We start from the raw sequence: 16,858 nt of genomic DNA, 5'->3' as shown, positions 1-16,858 counted from the left end.
GTATACATTCCTGCTGATCGAGCGAGGAGCGAGACGACGATACACGTGGTCTCTGCCCATGCCTGGCATCGTCACGTGATAAGCAGATACAGTATATACAATACCAAACTGGTCGGGTCGAGTATACCCCGTCTATAATCACAACATGAACGATGTACAGTATTTGATTGAAGGTCGACTCGACCTACCGGAATGGTATAGATAATATAGCTCGAATGAGAGAGTTGGAATATTTGTAAACATAGTACTGTATTGCTAATTTTAACAAGTGTAGCCTATAGTAAAAGGCCTGGTAGTATCAATTCGCATAGGGTCTACTACACTAGCTAGCTCAATTTTTAACTGGGCCGGATCGGCTAGGTCTCCTTCCTACTACCTGGTCTACTTGCTTGATGCAGTATCCGCTTTTTTGGAGAGTAAACTAGGCCTATTTTAGGCCTACTTAGACGATCGGGACACCATACGTGCGGACGGCGATCGGACCTTGTTTTGCCTCAATATTTACAGCCGATTTTGTAGAATGTTTTAGGTTTAGATTGTTTAGGAGTTTGGTTGATAGGATGGGCTTGGAATCCACTGAGTTTTATTATTTATGGGCCAATCGTTTAGTAGTAGGCTAGCTAGGCCCATGATGGGCCCCATGTTTTAACGTAGCCATCGTGGCATGGAATCCCTAGTCAGAATGGCTCTCACCGGGCCATGAAAAAAATGATTTAGGCTAGGCCTATAGCCTAGTACGTGAAGCCGATAATACGAACTGTACTATTCGAGGTATAAAAATAGTATATAAATATAATTTATGACTCCGTAATCTGTACTAAATTTTGTATTTCATTAAATGTCAAATAAATATATGCTACTACTGTTATTATTACACTTTAGGCCTAGCTTAGAAAATCTACAAAAAATGTATTTCACAATGATCGGGTGGTCGTCGTTTGACAGGGGGAGAGAGATGTAAATTGGTGGACAAACACAACGTACATGACGTCGCGAGTTTGGAATCCACTGATGACGTGATTTTGTGAATATCTCATGAATATTAATGAGCTTCCCTAAGCTGCTGAAAAACAGACTTTCCATGAATTTACCCTTAAATGTATATGAAATTTTATTTTTTAAATTTCTCGTTATTACTTTTTCATTCTGACATGTCTATATTGTTATAATATTTTTTATGTAATAAATAAACGATATTTAAAAGCAATTTTAAACCCAGAATCCCCCTTTAAGTACATTTTGTAGTTAATAATATTAATCTACTGTACAGTATGTTAACACATTAATGGTCACATTATTTCTACTTTTGATAATTATCTAAGAGTATTAAGACCATTAAACATTGGTGCTTTAAATTAATTATGGTTTTCTTCAAAATATGTAAGTAAAGGAAGGAGTTGTGCAAAACTGCCGATTTAACCATCCGATTACATTCATTACCAAATACCATATCATTTTATTCCTTATATTCCCACAAACAACATTTTTAAAAACATACTGTACTAAGGTCACTACTGTACAATAAAATGTATATTTGTTATGTTTAATAATATTTATAAGCTACTACTATACCAGAAATTTCAATCTGGAGTGGAACATACTAAACAGTACTGTAAGTAAATTGCTACATAAAGATTGCTAAGATTAAGATTTAATCCACGACTATGATAATCTTACTGAATTATATAGAGAGATTGTCTTACCAGTCCATGTATCCATCATGCTAGCCAACTTCCAATATGGCAACAAAAAAAACTACTTAGCTGATTGTACATGAATCCAATATCTAATTTACTTTGATGGCGACGACAAAATGACTACATTCAGCATGCTTGCCAACTAATAAACAATGTTATATAGCGATTATTATGCAAAATTGTGCCACAGTGAGCTGCGGGCATCACATTTAATGTCACTTATTCATTCATAAATTCTATTCAATTTTTTTTATTATTATTTTTTTACTATTATTAGGCTAGTTATTTGTAAATTTTACTATTAAACTATAGTACTGTAAGCCACATTTTGGTGCATGGTCGTTTTATAATTTATATAGTGCTGAATTTACTGAAGGGTTGAGGTTGAACTGTAACTAAAGTACAGAGGGTTTTAGAAATTGGGTTACACTAGGAAAGAGTGTCTTCGCTGGGTTACAGTAAGTACTACTATATGAGACTTAAGTACTGTACAATAAATGTCCGGAGACGGTGAAGTTAATAGGTGGGTGCAATAAAACTAAACATAAAGGAAGGAAATTATAGAAATCTTGAGGCTGTGTTATACATTAGTTGAAAACTAAGGTGGGATGAAAGCCTTAAAATCCAATATGGGTAGGGTTAGGGTTAACATTTTAACATAGATTTGTATTTCAATGGTTAAATTGCATAGTACACTGTACTTTAATGTTAGTACAAGGGTAGTTTATTGAATTGAATACATACTGTAGTTTAGTTAAACAAAATACCTAGTTATAAATTTCTTATTAAAATTACTACGTTATGTTACCATATTTTTTAATGATCAAATCGTAAATAATTACAACTGACCTTTTCAATACTATTTTATACATGGCATAAAAATGTCATGTCTGTTTATTGATGACCTCTCTTATTTCCTGTTAAAGATACCAACCTACTGAATGAAGATTATCAGGATATGAAATAGATCAAGTGCTCTGAGAGATATTGTATTCAGTAAAGGGGCTAGTTCACAATACTACTTGAAATTATTCAATAGTGTTTAGCTAAAAAACTGTATAAAAAAACACAATTGGGGGGGGAGGGTGGGATTCTTTTTTTTTTTTTTACAAAAGAAGCAACAATTTTCAGGAGCTGCTGATATTTAGTTTAGGGCACAGTGGAGTCAATTTTTTTTTTCATGAGAATCATTTAACTTGCTTACTATAGATAATGCATCCAGCTTCTTTTGTTTTTATAAATGTGTCATGGTGTTTGCATCATTATTTTTAGATGTTACTTACTGTATTCAATTTAATTTCTTTTATTTCGGAAATTTCATCCATACAAACAGAAAAAGAAAATTTGCAAAGCTTAAATATATAGGATACTATATTATCGGTGATCTACATAAAATTAAGTGTGAAGATTTTATAACCTACAGTAGATACATCCTTCTTGCCATAGAAAATAACTGAGCATGTAAACTGAATGACTATGACTTTTAAACAATGAAATAGACACCAAAATATTAACAAGTGTCATCTAAAAAGCCATGTTTATTTATTTAACTTGAGTGCACAACATAATATACAGCCCAGCCAATAATCAGCTACATTGATGAGTAACTGTCTGGCATCGAATAATGGAGCAGAGCATAGGGGAATGTTGAATTAATATGATTTTATGGTTACATCCGGATCGTTAGGAATCTATGTACATCTTAATAGAAAGACAATGATTGCGAAGGATATTGCTTGTTAGGCCGACATGTTCATCACAGTACTCTAGAGATTGCTTGCGTCTGACAGGGTAAAAATACAGTATGAGACTTTCAAATATTTTTCTTGCAGGAATCTGGACTAAACATACAGTAGAATGCTGTTTTGAATGATAAGGATTACATTGTTTATAGCCAATGAAATCAGTCACTCCTACACTGTAGTGCAACTACCTAAATCTCCAGCTTACCCCTATAATAAACTAACTTTAATCTTCTATAATCTTTTGCATTCAACAGAAATCATGCAGCCAGCCGATATTTTTGCAGACCGTAAAAATGGATATCATTCATAGAAAGCTTTTTCAGTTTGAGATGAATACTAATTACTAATAATAGCGGCTGCATTGACAAACTGATTTCAAATTAAACATTTTCCTTATAAAGTTGGATTTTATTTTATTACTGTAGCTGGCATGGGCTCGATCACAGGAACTGGAAACCAATGATTCAAATAAAATTTATAAATTTATGCAGGAATTTGGAAGGAGATACGGTTATGTCAGACCCAGGAAACTCATTTAGTGAGAAACAGGAAGGGGATGGACGGGATGTCTGTACAGTACAGCGTTATAACAAAAATAAATTAGCATGTGTTTTATGAGTTAAATGTTAAGCTTTTTTAAATACAGTATATATTCAGCTTAATTTAAAATAAATTTTAATTCAGTGTAACATCATACTGTATGACTGGAAGTTCATACAGTATGAGTCATACAAAATTGAGTCAGGTTGAAAAGGGGAGGTGTGGGAGAAATGGGGATCTAGGGAAAGGTTATAAAAATCAGACTACTGTACAGATAATTAATATAAAAACCTACAAAATGAATTATGTGAGTGGGGTTGTCATCACATTGTGAATTCATATACTCCTTCAATCTTGTCGTCAATAGTATAATCTCTTACATCTTTTTTAAAAAACAAGATACAATATATCCAATACTGTGTAAAAATAATTACAGAGTCTGGATTGAAGATGAATTGAAAGTCTGGCACAAAATTACTAAAATACTCTCAATTGCTTTCAAGCTGTAATTAACATTGATTGGTGAATCATTGTTCATAGTTCAAACTAAACATCTGAGGTCAAGCCTAAACACCTTAAGATACATTATACATGTTTAATGTTACCTGACGTGAATGTGGTTCAGCAAAATGCAAATTAGTCAAATATTTCAAGTGGCATCTTAAAAGGCATTTTCAAATTAAATTACACAAACCAAAGGAGGGGTGTTCTATAATTTAAACTTATGTTCTCCGCTCGAAGGGGAAAAGGCCCATGCCGGTTTATCCAGGTAAGTTAGCTTTAGATTTAAAAAAATTTAAAATCACAAAGAGAATAAATAAATAAAAACAGTTTTCTGCAGGACAGACAATTTGTTATATTAAAACCATGTTTATATATTGAGAGATTTTAATTTGTCTTTTGAGAAGATGCCTAGCTAGCTGTTTAGGCTGGCTAGATATACTAGAGGGTGGGCCTAGTTATTATTTCAATTGAAAAATGAAATATAACTGTACTCCTGCCCTGTATGTATTGTTATTGTTTTTGTTTATTCATTATTAGGCCTATTAATTATTAAATTATCATCAAAAATCACACCATTGTTGTTAAATGTTATATGATAGGCCTCCTCTAGTAAAAAAAACAATAAAAGTATCAAAAGACTAAATACTTTATTAAAAAATAAAATGTGAATAGAGTACACATTGCCATCCATTTAAAGAACTAGGCTACTCTGTGCCGCAAACGTGTTACTAAACATCCATCAATAAAACTACCTGACGCACCCCAAAGTTGGTAAATCCCGGGCTTTTTTAGCCACAACACAACAGATCGATGGAACAGGTTGGGCCTAGCCTAGGAAGGACTGCGCCAATTCAAGCAGAAAAAGCCTTTTATGCTATTCTATTCAATTACCATCACACGTGTACAGATGCCAGATATTATATCTACCTAGCATAGTGATTGACATTACATATTTACCTATTTTTTCACCAGGAGTGTTTTCAACAACATCACCGGCAGGTCCTTGTTCTACGTTAGCCTCCATGATTTTGATTTTTTTCACTCGTGTGAAAAATACACTACGGACCGGGACAAGAGGACCTACGGATCAACTCGACTTTTGATGACTGTACGAACTGTGTATCCGGGATTAAAAAACGAGGGCGCGCTCTATAAATACTTTGACTTGGTTAGAGGTAAAGAGGAGGAGGGGATTCTCATAATAAAATTCCTTTGTTTTGATTTTATCATAGATGTACAATCTATAGAAACTTATTGATTTTTTTAAAGAGTTACGGTTGTAGCAATAATGATGATGAATATGATATGATTAGAATAAGAAAGAAAGCAGATAATGATGTATGTCTGTCAGATGATGATGATGATGATGATGAGAAAAGAAGAGAATGAATGATGAGGATAATGATTAAGTTATGATCCAACGATACCCGAAGACGAGGATTATGCTGACGATGGTGACCACGTGATAATTATTATTCCATGATTTAATGAACAAACAAATTATGAATATTGAATTATGATAATTCATAAAACATAACAATTATTATCATCCAAACAATATGCAAACGCATCGGCCAGTGTGAACAGTTGTATTTAGGTAGACAGGTTTATTGTTATATTAGCAGATCCCTTTGTCAATAATCAATGAACGCTTATAGTAATTAATGGCATTGGAATTTATATTACTAATTAATTCCTACCAGCCTTTTGATGCAATGGATGAAATTAGCATTTTATTATTTATTTAAAAATCTTTATAGATTTCAGTTTTAGAGCATTGCTAACAAAAGTGTTCGTTTTTTTAAAAATAAAAATTGGTTATTATATGACATACTTTTTTTTAAATGTTCCTTTTTACTGCTCTTATTAAAAAATGTTTTGTGTTTATTTTATATACGCCTAAAAATAGCACCAATAATAATATAAAAACGTTATTATCAAAAGCATGCAGTTAAAATTAGATATGTCTGATCTCTGTCTTAAAACAATTAAACTGATATGGGCCAGATTCTATACGAAACAACTTCTATTATTCTACTGGACTAGACTTTTATCTAATCAATATATGAAATATATAGTAATAAGTATCCGACGCTGAAACATAACAATAAATAAATAAATAAAAGAGGCATAGGCCTAATACAACAGTAAAAATGCAATACCTGTCCCATCTGGATTTTTCCACTTTATAGTAGAAGTTTTCTTTGATTTAGAAGCTAATCCATTTAAAAGTATTCCTGCAGGTTTGTCCGTCCCGATTTGATCGCTATCGAACACAGGTGGTTCGGGTGAGCTGTCATACGCCGAGGAGTCACGATCGAGACCGAGCTCATCTTTAACAGGAGGTGCTGGAACTGGTTCCTCTTGTGATTTAGTTCTACTCCTAGAAAACAACCTAGCGGCTAATTTTTGAAATGGTCCCGCTTCGTCGTCTTCCTCAGCGTGATCATTATCTGTTTTTGGCGGCTCGGTTTTAGGCGGCGCGTCAGTAGTGGAATTGTCCACAGACTTTGAAAAGAACGTAAACGTACCAGCCATGCTTAGACCGCTGTGGTCGTCGTCTGCGTAGTCCGCCTCCTGATCAAACATAGCATTGGAGGCGTGAACAGCACAGGTGGTTCAAAGATTAAGCAGGCAGACGATTTATCTAAATACAATATTTTAACTTTTCGACACAAAAACATGCAGTCATTTGGTTGTTAGATTTATCAGAATATTTTGCTTCATGCGTTTTGGGTGTAAACAATCTATTTATTGTTTTAATTGTCTGATTGTATTTTGGTGTAAACGTGTAAAATTCTCATCGATTCGTCAGTGATTATTAAGGTCATACGTACATATTTGCATGTTGATTTCGACAAACACCCATAATCACATGTATGCCGCATTACTCTTAACGTGTTTGTTGATTGGCCTATATACAGTACGTTGATCACTATTATTAGTTTCACATTCCTTTATTTAGTACCGGAATATTATGAATTATAATTGTCAGACACAAAGTTGACGCGCGCGTACAAAAATCGTGCGTATTACTATATCTCTGTAACATCAACCCTTTGAACGCCGTCAATTGTGTTTCATCCTGAAAAACGAGCAATGAATTTCCGAAAGGATTAATAAAAGAAAATTTGAATTTTAATAATAATAATAATGATGATGATGATGACTATGACGATGACTATGATGATGATGATGATGGTGATGATGATGATGGTGATGATGATTGTGATGGTGATAATGATAATGTCTGATGATGATGATGAGATGATTTTTGATTTAAACAAACTCAATTTGTGTTTTGCATGTAAAATTAGGGTTGAGAGATGGGGAAGAGGATGGGTACAAAGAGGAACAATGTTTAAATATATTCTTTATCCAATCAGTAACGAAATATTTTGTCCATGTTTATAGGCCTATAAATAATCATTATACCACTAAATACAGTAAAACATTCAGCGATTTTTAAATACTGTCACTGTCATAGTCGATTGAAATAGTAAAGCACATGTAACGATACACCACTACGACGTTTATATTTTTTTGTAATTATTAATTAATACAAACGTTGAGAAGCAACTGTCAGTAATAAAGTTTATTTGTATATTATGTGTTTATATATCTAAAAGTAAGAAATTTGCGATTCAAATGGCGACCAAAAATTAACAGTATTGTCAAAGTATTGCAATACTGTATCTAAAGGTTTTAAGTTTATCCCCCAAAGGCCCATAACTTTACCTACTTGTGTTAAACCAAATAATTATACTGGGAGATTGGAATGTTTCATTCATCGCAAATCGATACATTTGTATAAACGTATATTAAATCTATCAAAATAGTATTTTTTAAAGAAAATTGGTCTTCAACATTATGATGCTGTACTAGGTTTTCAGCTATTAAAAACAATTATCGTAGAAGGAGATAGGTAAATGCGAAGCATCCTCGTATTCTTGTATGCGGGTATTTTTCAAGATGGATGTCGTATGCATGGATGGACATTGTTATTGACCGTATCATTTAGTTTATATTCCGCGATATATATTTATTTCTGTATTTCCGCCCTCTCTTTCCATTTTGCGCTTGAGATTATTCCATTTTTAGTTATAGGTAAGTTTTTTCTTAAATTATCGCTCAAACAAACTCGTATCGAAAGAAATGTGATACTATTTGTATTCATCAAATGATTTAATAAATTCTTTTTTTACAAATGAAAATTCGTTGTCGTTAATTGTTGCTTAAGTTGTATGGTGTATTTTCATTCAGACTCCTCGACTATGTACTCTACTAGTAGGCGGGCCTACTATCTGTAATCAAACATAATGATACCCGGTAAACGAGAGCTATAGCTTCATATGCCACTGTAGGACCAATAATAACACCATTTAAAGGGACAATGCATTCAATTCGCGAAAAAAAAGATTATGTTTGTTTAGAAGATTTCAGAAAAGTTGCAAATAAACGGTTACAAAGTTCGTCATGGAGCTATTTTGCAGAGGGCTGTGACGAACAGTTTACATTGAAGGAAAACAGAGAGGCGTTTAAAAGGTGTGTATGGCAGAAGTAATTTGCTTAGTAATGGGAAAGAAAGTAGGTAAGGTAGTTAAGTTGGTATGCTAGACGGAGAGCAACAATAATGCATGGGCGGGAAGAAAACTCAATGGTAATACGATGTGTGAATACTTAAGCTCTGTCTACACTATCAAACTGTATGTGACAAAATAACCCAGTTTGATCATGAAGGTTTGATAGTGTAGACAGAGCTTTTAGAACATTTTTCTAAAAATAATATCTATTCATATATAAAATGTATTACATTTGTACAGGTATCGTTTGCGACCAAAGATTCTGCGGGATGTATCTAATATAGATTTGAGCACGACCATATTGGGTGAGCGTATCTCTTGGCCAGTTTGTTTAGCGCCAACGGCTGTTCATAGGCTGGCTGATTTTGAAGAAGGTGAAGTTGCAACTGCTAGAGGTAAATTCAAATTTAGTTTACAAGAATATAAGAGTACTCTAGCAGTTATCCGTTATCGGTCTTTTCTGCCTTAATATAATGATTTACACTCATTCGCATGGGATGAGTAAGTATAAAAAAGCCCACTCTTCCCTGATAAAAGTACTCTGACAAATTATTAAAAACAAAACAAATTGTCAAAAATGTAATTCTGAATTATTTACGGTCATTGATTTTGTTATAAACGAAGTATTCCTTCACTTTGAAATATCTGTAAGCTAACAAAATGAAAGCAATACTGGATATGGGACTTTACGAATATAAAAGACGTTAAAGAAAAATTGTGCTGTGTGAATATTAATCTAGGGTGCGCATCAGAAAGTTACAATATGCATGAGAGGGACATGCACATTGAACTCTGTCAATCAGTCGGCACCGGCAGTTTAAAACATTTCAATGATAAAATATGAAATGGTAATTTATAGAAAAAAGATGTGAAGTATTATTTATATATTTAGTATATATAAAACTACAGCTGCTTACGGATTTGAAAACAACACAAAAAAATTACACATTTTGGTGGTAGTCGAAATTAGATGTAGCGCGCGGACTCTAAAACATATTTTGGGTGTATTTTTCGTTGTGTATTATTTGATATTTTGTTTGTTAATTAGATCAAATAAAAAATGAAAAACACGGCCGAAATCATACAAATGACCTCACACATTTTCCGTAATATTTGGATCCGTTTTGTGTGTGTTTATTTTGATTAATTTACATTTTTTTTTTCAATGATTTTTGATATTTTGCAATTTTTTGTGGGAACTTTGTTATCTTTTTTCCTACTTTTATAATTAAATTGTGGTTTTGAGAGACCTTGAAAACAGTTAATTTAAATAATTAAACAATTATTGAAAACTTTGACTGTGAACAGAGATCTCAACTCAAAAATCTTAATCAATATTGTATTCCGTACCGGGTCTCTGTTTTCGTGTTTTTGAAAATAGAGACCCCTCACCCAAAAAAAGTTCACAATATTATGTTCAAGAGGGTGGTGTTTCTCTGTTTCTGTGAGACAATACTAGAAATTCTCAATATTGGGTTAAGCTCTGTCTATACTATCAAACTTTATGTGACAAAAAAATGTGATGTGCCTAAATATGGTAGTGATATGCTTACTTAGGGTAGTGGTATGACATCATCATGTTCATATATGGGCACATCACATTTTTTTCTCACATAAAGTTTGATAGTGTAGACACAGCTTCAGATTTAGATTCGATTTATTAAGTCATTCATACATAGTATAATGATAATTGTTTTCTTCGCAGAAAAACACACGCAAAACAATACACACATAATATTTACATTCGTGATCAACTTGGAACTAACAACAACAACAATTAACTGACCAAGCAATATAAAATACAACAGACCTAATGACCTATCTTTGAAACTCATTGTTGTGTAGTCTAATAGCGGGGGTCGCTATTGTCAGGACTTTTTGAAAACGAAGATCCCCACTAAAAATATTTTCAATATTGTATTCATACTGGGTCTCTGTGCGGTTTTCGAAAACAGAGACTGGCACTAAAAGTTCACAATATTAAGTTTTACGATTTTTTTGTTTTGTCGTAAAACACAGTAGGGGTTTGAGAGACCTTGGAAACAGGGGACCAACCTAACACAATTATTGAAAACTTCTACTGTGAACAGAGATTTCAACTCAAAAATCTTCTCAATATTGTATTCTGTACCGAGTCTCGGGTTTTTGAAAATAGAGACCCCTCCCCCCACAAAAGGTTCACAATATTATGTTCAAGAGGGTGGTGTTTCTCTGTTTCTGTGAAATTATAAAAACAGAGATTCCTACTAAAAATTCTCAATATTGTGTTTTAGGTGGAGCCTTTTGTTTTCAATATTACTTAAAAACATAGACCCCACTAAACTGTAAATATTATGTCATTTATACAGTACAGTAGGGGGCGCAGGCTGGTTTATCCTAGGGACATTCTCCATTGCACATTTTCCCATGGACATTTTCCACAGAAAATGTTTCCCCCGGACATCTACTACTGTGTTTTCCGCCGGGGTCAAATGTCCAGAGGGAAACCAGTCTAGAACAGTAGGATAAGTCTCTGTTATCAAGATGTATTGAAAGCAATGACGCCATTAACATTTTTCTAAGTGTGTTCTAGAGGGAGAGGTCTCGTCTCTGCTTGCGATGAATTGTAATCCCTACACAATATTGTGTTCTAGATGGTGGTCTCTGTTTTTTAAAATAAATCTTGAATTGAAATGGGGACCTCCAACTAACAATTCTCAACATTGTGTTAACTAGGTGGAGCCTCATGTTTTCGAGATTTTTTTTAAAACGAGTGGCCTCACTCAAACTTATCAATATTTAGTTATATACTGTAATAGGGTGGTTATGTTATCAAGGTTTCGTGAAAAGACTAGACTGACCCCACTACAAATTCTCAATATTTTTGTTCTATAGAGTAGAGACCCCACCAACATTTCTCAATATTTATGTTCTATTGGGTGGTCTCGGTTTTCGATAAACCTAAGAAATAGATACCTTTATTGAGAATGTTAGTCGCTTCTTACCCCATAAAATTCATGAATATGGTGGCCATTTTGGAATTTGGCAGCCATTTTGGATTTTGAGTCTCGTGCTAAATTTAAGATACATGCCTGAGGATGACATTAAACTATCTAAATAGTTTAGAAAGGCTATTTAATAGGCAAAATTAAATGTTAAATAAAAGTCAATTTTGAAGCCATTTAAAATGTTGGTGGACATCTTGGATTTGAAATCTAAATTAAAAGATACATGCTTGCTGAGGATGCCATATCCACTTTAAAAAGTTGGGAAAGAACAAACTTTTTAAAGTGGATATGTCATCTTCAGCAAGCATGTATCTTTCAATTTAGAATATTATTAAAATAGCCATTATATGAATACAGTTTATATCATTTTGGCAGCCATTTTGAATGTTGGATGCCATCTTGGATTTGGAAAAATATTAAGCGTACTGGCTCAAAGGATTATGGTATTTGGATGAAAATTCCGAGTGGAAAATTTTATTTAGAAAACTTAGACAGGAAAAAATCGCAGTTTTGTCCTGGGTTGGACCAGTGTAACATTTGACCTCAAATTTTGAGTGTAATTCCGTACCAAATTGCGTTTCACTTTTGATATTGTAAAGTTAAAATGACTACATTATAGGCAAAATATTGGTAAAACTGTGTTATAAAAAATATGTAATTAAATTTCATTTTTACTAAAAATATAATTCTTGAAAAATTGTAATTTTTGCATGTAAACATATCATGTTTGGTATCATTAGATAGATAATTAGAATTGCTATTATATGATACTTTATTTGATAAAATATGTTACATCAGTCATAAGTTATATCTAAAAAGTGACTAATACCAAATTGTCCCTAATTTGACCTCTGTGTTTCTATTTAAATACCTGTAATTCCGTACCAAATTACGTTTTAGTTTTTATATTGTAAATTTTACATCACTATATTATAGGCAAAATATTTATAAAACTTTGTTTAAAAAATATGTCATTAAGTTATATTTTTACTAAAATATAATTATTGAAAAATTTTAATTTTTGATAAAAATGTAAAAAAATTTAAAGATGTATTGCAAAATTCCAAAAAATTTTTTTTTTTTAATTTCGAAAAAAGTGGGTTATTTTGAAGTATCATAATAGTTATTAACTTTCACCAAAAATTAGTCGAAAAAAAAATCATTAACTGAAATACAGACGTTTTTTTGTTCAAAAATAACAGTCAAAGTTTTCGATCAAAACTCATAATGCAACGCGTTTGTTTGGCTACTCTGTATGCATAATCATAAAACTTCCTCGCGATCTGTGTGAAAACACCTTCTCAACGTGACGAGTTGTAAACAATCCTAATTAGCATCATGCATAATGTACTCGTGGTTTGAAATCTGTGTTTACGTTCGCTCGCGACGATTTTCCAGACCAAATGTAATCAACTTAATGTACCTGTTAATTACGTAAACTTGTTGTTTTTGGCTCGAATTTTCGACTTAAAGTGAATAACTTTAATATTACTTTGATATGGCCAATTTAAATTTAGAATATTTTGACCTTCATTTTTTGTGTTTCAAGGAACAATACATCTTTAAATAACATTTCACCCAAAAACTATACCATGTGTGCATGTAAAAATATTAAGTTTGTTATCATTAGATAAATAATTGAAATAGCTATTAAATGATACTTCATTTGATAAAATATGTTATACCAGTCATAGTTATATCTAAGAAAGTGATTAATACCAGATTTGACATAATTGACCTCTAATGACCCCTAAATTATATGTTCCACTAACCAGATTTTGGTAGATTTTGAAAAGAAAGTGCCCTACTAGGTACTGAATCAGATAAAAAAGGTTTGAAAACTATTGCAATTTGTTTTAGGTTACCCCCTTTTTTTTTCATAGATTGCCTGGACTGTAATGGCAAAAATAAAAATGTGGCGGTAAAACAAGTTTAGTGTTATTCCACAATTCTTAAAACAAACTTTACTTGTTTTGTAGCTGCGGCTTCTGTTGGATCTGCGATGGCACTTAGTTGCGTATCAACACGTACAATAGAAGATGTAGCCGCTGTCACACCACATGGTGTTCGATGGATGCAAGTACAATTCTATAAGCCTCGACAACAACTGGAGAATCTCATTGAACGGGCAGAAAAGGCTGGATACACGGCGTTAGTTGTAACTATTGATCAACCAGTTTGTAGACAGAAACAAAGAACTTTGGAAGACGGCAAAACCTCATTATTCACGGCTCATGCAAAGTTAGTAGTACATAAATTCCGCCACGTAATTTCAAAATTACGAAAAAAAACATTCAGTTTCAACTTTTACAATAATCATTTCGAAAAGAATTCCCCCACACCCTCCCTCTTAGTAATTAATCTCAAAAGGAAGCCTCTCTCGAAAAGAAACCCATATATAAAAGAAGCCATCTCAAAAAAAGAAGCCTATCTCGAAAAGAAACCCATCTCAAAAAGAAGCCCATCTCCAAATGTCCTAAACTTCTTCTTAAGTATGTGGATATATTATTTTCAGGCCAGTTAATATAAGCAGTAGCGATATTGACAACTCAGCAACTTGGCAGGATATCAAATGGCTGAAATCTCTGACAAAATTACCATTGGTTCTTAAAGGAATAATTACTGGTAAGAAGTTTTTTTTTAATTGAGTTATTATCTCTGAAAAGAAAACTCAACTTTATTTTGTTCAAATTCAATACATTGAACTAAAATTCACCTCTTTTTTAACATTACAATAATTGTAACAGATAGGTACGACCTCCCAATTGCATTTTAGCGTTTAGTTGATGACTCGAAATATGGGGTTAGGGTTTATCGGGATGGTTGTGAGAGTCGACGGTCTGCACAGTCACTAATGCGCATGACAGGCGAGCATTGGTCGATGTTTCTCATACTCTTTTCAACGAACAAGACTTAACACTTTTCAGGAATATGCTTCGAACCATTCCCTTTTTTTCACCCACGAACTTACATTATTGTATTAATCATAACCTCACTAGTCTCTACGTGGTTTGCTTATGTCTCATTATTATTAACTTTGTAGGTGACCAAGCTAAAATTGCAGTTGAATATGGAGCTGATGCCATATTGGTATCTAATCACGGCGGACGACAACTAGATTATCTGCCAGCAACTGTATGTAGGCCTATGCAACAACAAAAAATAATCAGACGCGCCATTCCCTGTCATAAATATAATATCTATTATATCTCATCATCCTAAAGCTTGGTTCCCACGTAACGCAAGGACGTAACGCAACGCAAAGTGATTCGACCAATCTCAAGCAATGGATTAATCAAACAGTCGCGTGTGATTGGTCAACTCGCTTGCGTTGCGTCTACGTCCTTGCGTTGCGTTCTAGTGGGAACCAAGCTTAAAGTGCGCCAACATTTTACTTTACTAGATTGATGCCCTACCAGAGGTTGTTGCTGCTGTTGCGGGTTCTGGTGTTGAGGTGTACATGGATGGTGGTGTAAGACATGGAACTGATGTTTTCAAGGCATTGGCCCGTGGAGCGAGAGCTGTTTTCATTGGTAGACCAATCATATGGGGTTTGTCATGTAAGGTATGGGCTAAACAACATGCAATATTTCAAAAAAATACATTAAACTTCGGGGGTGACGTCTGAGGATCGCAAGCCATGTTTTACATGTAACATAGTTATTTTTCTTTTAATTCTTTAAATTTAATCTTTTAAGGGATATGAGGGCGCCAAACAAGTGCTTGAAATTTTGAAGGCTGAGGTGGAGAACACGATGGCTTTAATGGGTAATCAATCTTCTTCAATTACAAAACACAGTCTAACAATTAACTTATAGAATATAAAATTCATTTTTTAGGATGTAGAAATGTCAACGAAATAGAACCATCTATGGTGGTACATGAAGATTACTACAGGCAGCCAGTGTTATAGTACCAATCACGTATTGCTTGTGAAATATATTAAATCTATATCTAAAATGTATTATCTCTGAAAAGCTCAACTTTGTTTGCATTATTTTGTTAAAATTCAATACATTGAACTAAAATTCACCTCTTTTTCAACAATACAATACATTAACAGATAGCATGGAAGACCTCCCAATTGCATTTTAGCATTTAGTTGATGACTCGAAACATGGGGAGACTCCCGCCATTATCGGGAGACTCCCGCCATTATCGGGAGACTCCCGCCATTATCGGGATGGTTGTAAGAGACGGTCTGCACAGTCACTACATGCGCATGACAGACGAGCATTGTCCGATGTTTCTTATACTCTTTTATGGTGGTACATGCAGATCACGTATTGCTCGTGAAATAGGCCTATATTAGTTAAATTTGACGGGATGATATTATATTATCGGATGCTTTGTTGGTGCCAAGTAGTTAGTGTAGGCCTAAAATATAAGGATATAAAGCTCCGTGTACACACCGGACTTTATGTGACAATAAAATGTCATGTGCCCATGGACATGATGATGTCATGCACTACCATATTTGGGCATATCACTACAATCATTTTTTTTGGTCAAACTATAGTTTGATATTGTAGACAGAACTTTATGTATTTTCACATTTTTTTTACAATATTCTATCACAAAATGCATGTACTAATGTAATTATACTTAAGTGCGATTTTGATCATTTGCATAACTATTTAAAGATGTACTGTCCCCTAAAAACATGAAAAATAAAGATTAATTAAATCAGACTTTGTTATTTTGAGTTTTAATCAAGTTAATCACTTCCGAAGAAAAAAAAAGGTGGGGGGATGTTTTCAGTTATAAAATGGCAAATAAATGGTTAAATTCAACTAAACCCC

The 16,858-nt window shown here is 33.4% G+C and overlaps 2 protein-coding genes across 8 annotated transcripts in view; one reads left to right on the top strand and one right to left on the bottom strand.

The window, feature by feature from the left end:
- The window catches only part of LOC144852825 (77 kDa echinoderm microtubule-associated protein-like), a 40,792-nt gene extending 33,753 nt beyond the window's left edge, over window positions 1-7,039 (bottom strand). For 4 of the 6 annotated variants that reach the window (XM_078710845.1, XM_078710847.1, XM_078710846.1 and 1 more), the window contains exon 1: window positions 6,649-7,039. In XM_078710845.1, coding sequence (XP_078566971.1) covers window positions 6,649-7,024 — 376 coding nt within the window. In that variant the 5' untranslated portion in view covers window positions 7,025-7,039. Of the gene's footprint in view, window positions 1-1,703; window positions 1,782-5,443; window positions 5,577-6,648 lie in introns of those variants that run through there. The other 2 variants (XM_078710849.1, XM_078710850.1) reach the window with 2 other exon arrangements.
- A 1,793-nt stretch (window positions 7,040-8,832) lies between these two features.
- Window positions 8,833-16,007, top strand: LOC144852775 (2-Hydroxyacid oxidase 1-like). Of its 2 annotated transcripts, XM_078710750.1 has the most exons (8): window positions 8,833-9,031; window positions 9,310-9,464; window positions 14,036-14,297; window positions 14,572-14,681; window positions 15,100-15,191; window positions 15,460-15,621; window positions 15,755-15,824; window positions 15,896-16,007. In XM_078710750.1, the coding sequence occupies exons 1-8, from the start codon at window positions 8,880-8,882 to the stop codon at window positions 15,967-15,969; spliced, it is 1,077 nt and encodes a 358-aa protein (XP_078566876.1). In that variant the 5' UTR covers window positions 8,833-8,879; the 3' UTR covers window positions 15,970-16,007. The 2 variants fall into 2 exon arrangements, with proteins under 2 accessions (XP_078566876.1, XP_078566877.1); XM_078710751.1 differs by lacking the exon at window positions 15,755-15,824 and having other exon boundaries at window positions 15,896-15,960.
- The last annotated feature ends 851 nt before the right edge of the window (window positions 16,008-16,858 follow it).

Source organism: Antedon bifida, chromosome 9, assembly GCF_963402885.1.
Source record: "Antedon bifida chromosome 9, ecAntBifi1.1, whole genome shotgun sequence".
Taxonomy (NCBI): domain Eukaryota; kingdom Metazoa; phylum Echinodermata; class Crinoidea; order Comatulida; family Antedonidae; genus Antedon; species Antedon bifida.
This window is presented reverse-complemented; position numbering and strand designations above follow the sequence as displayed.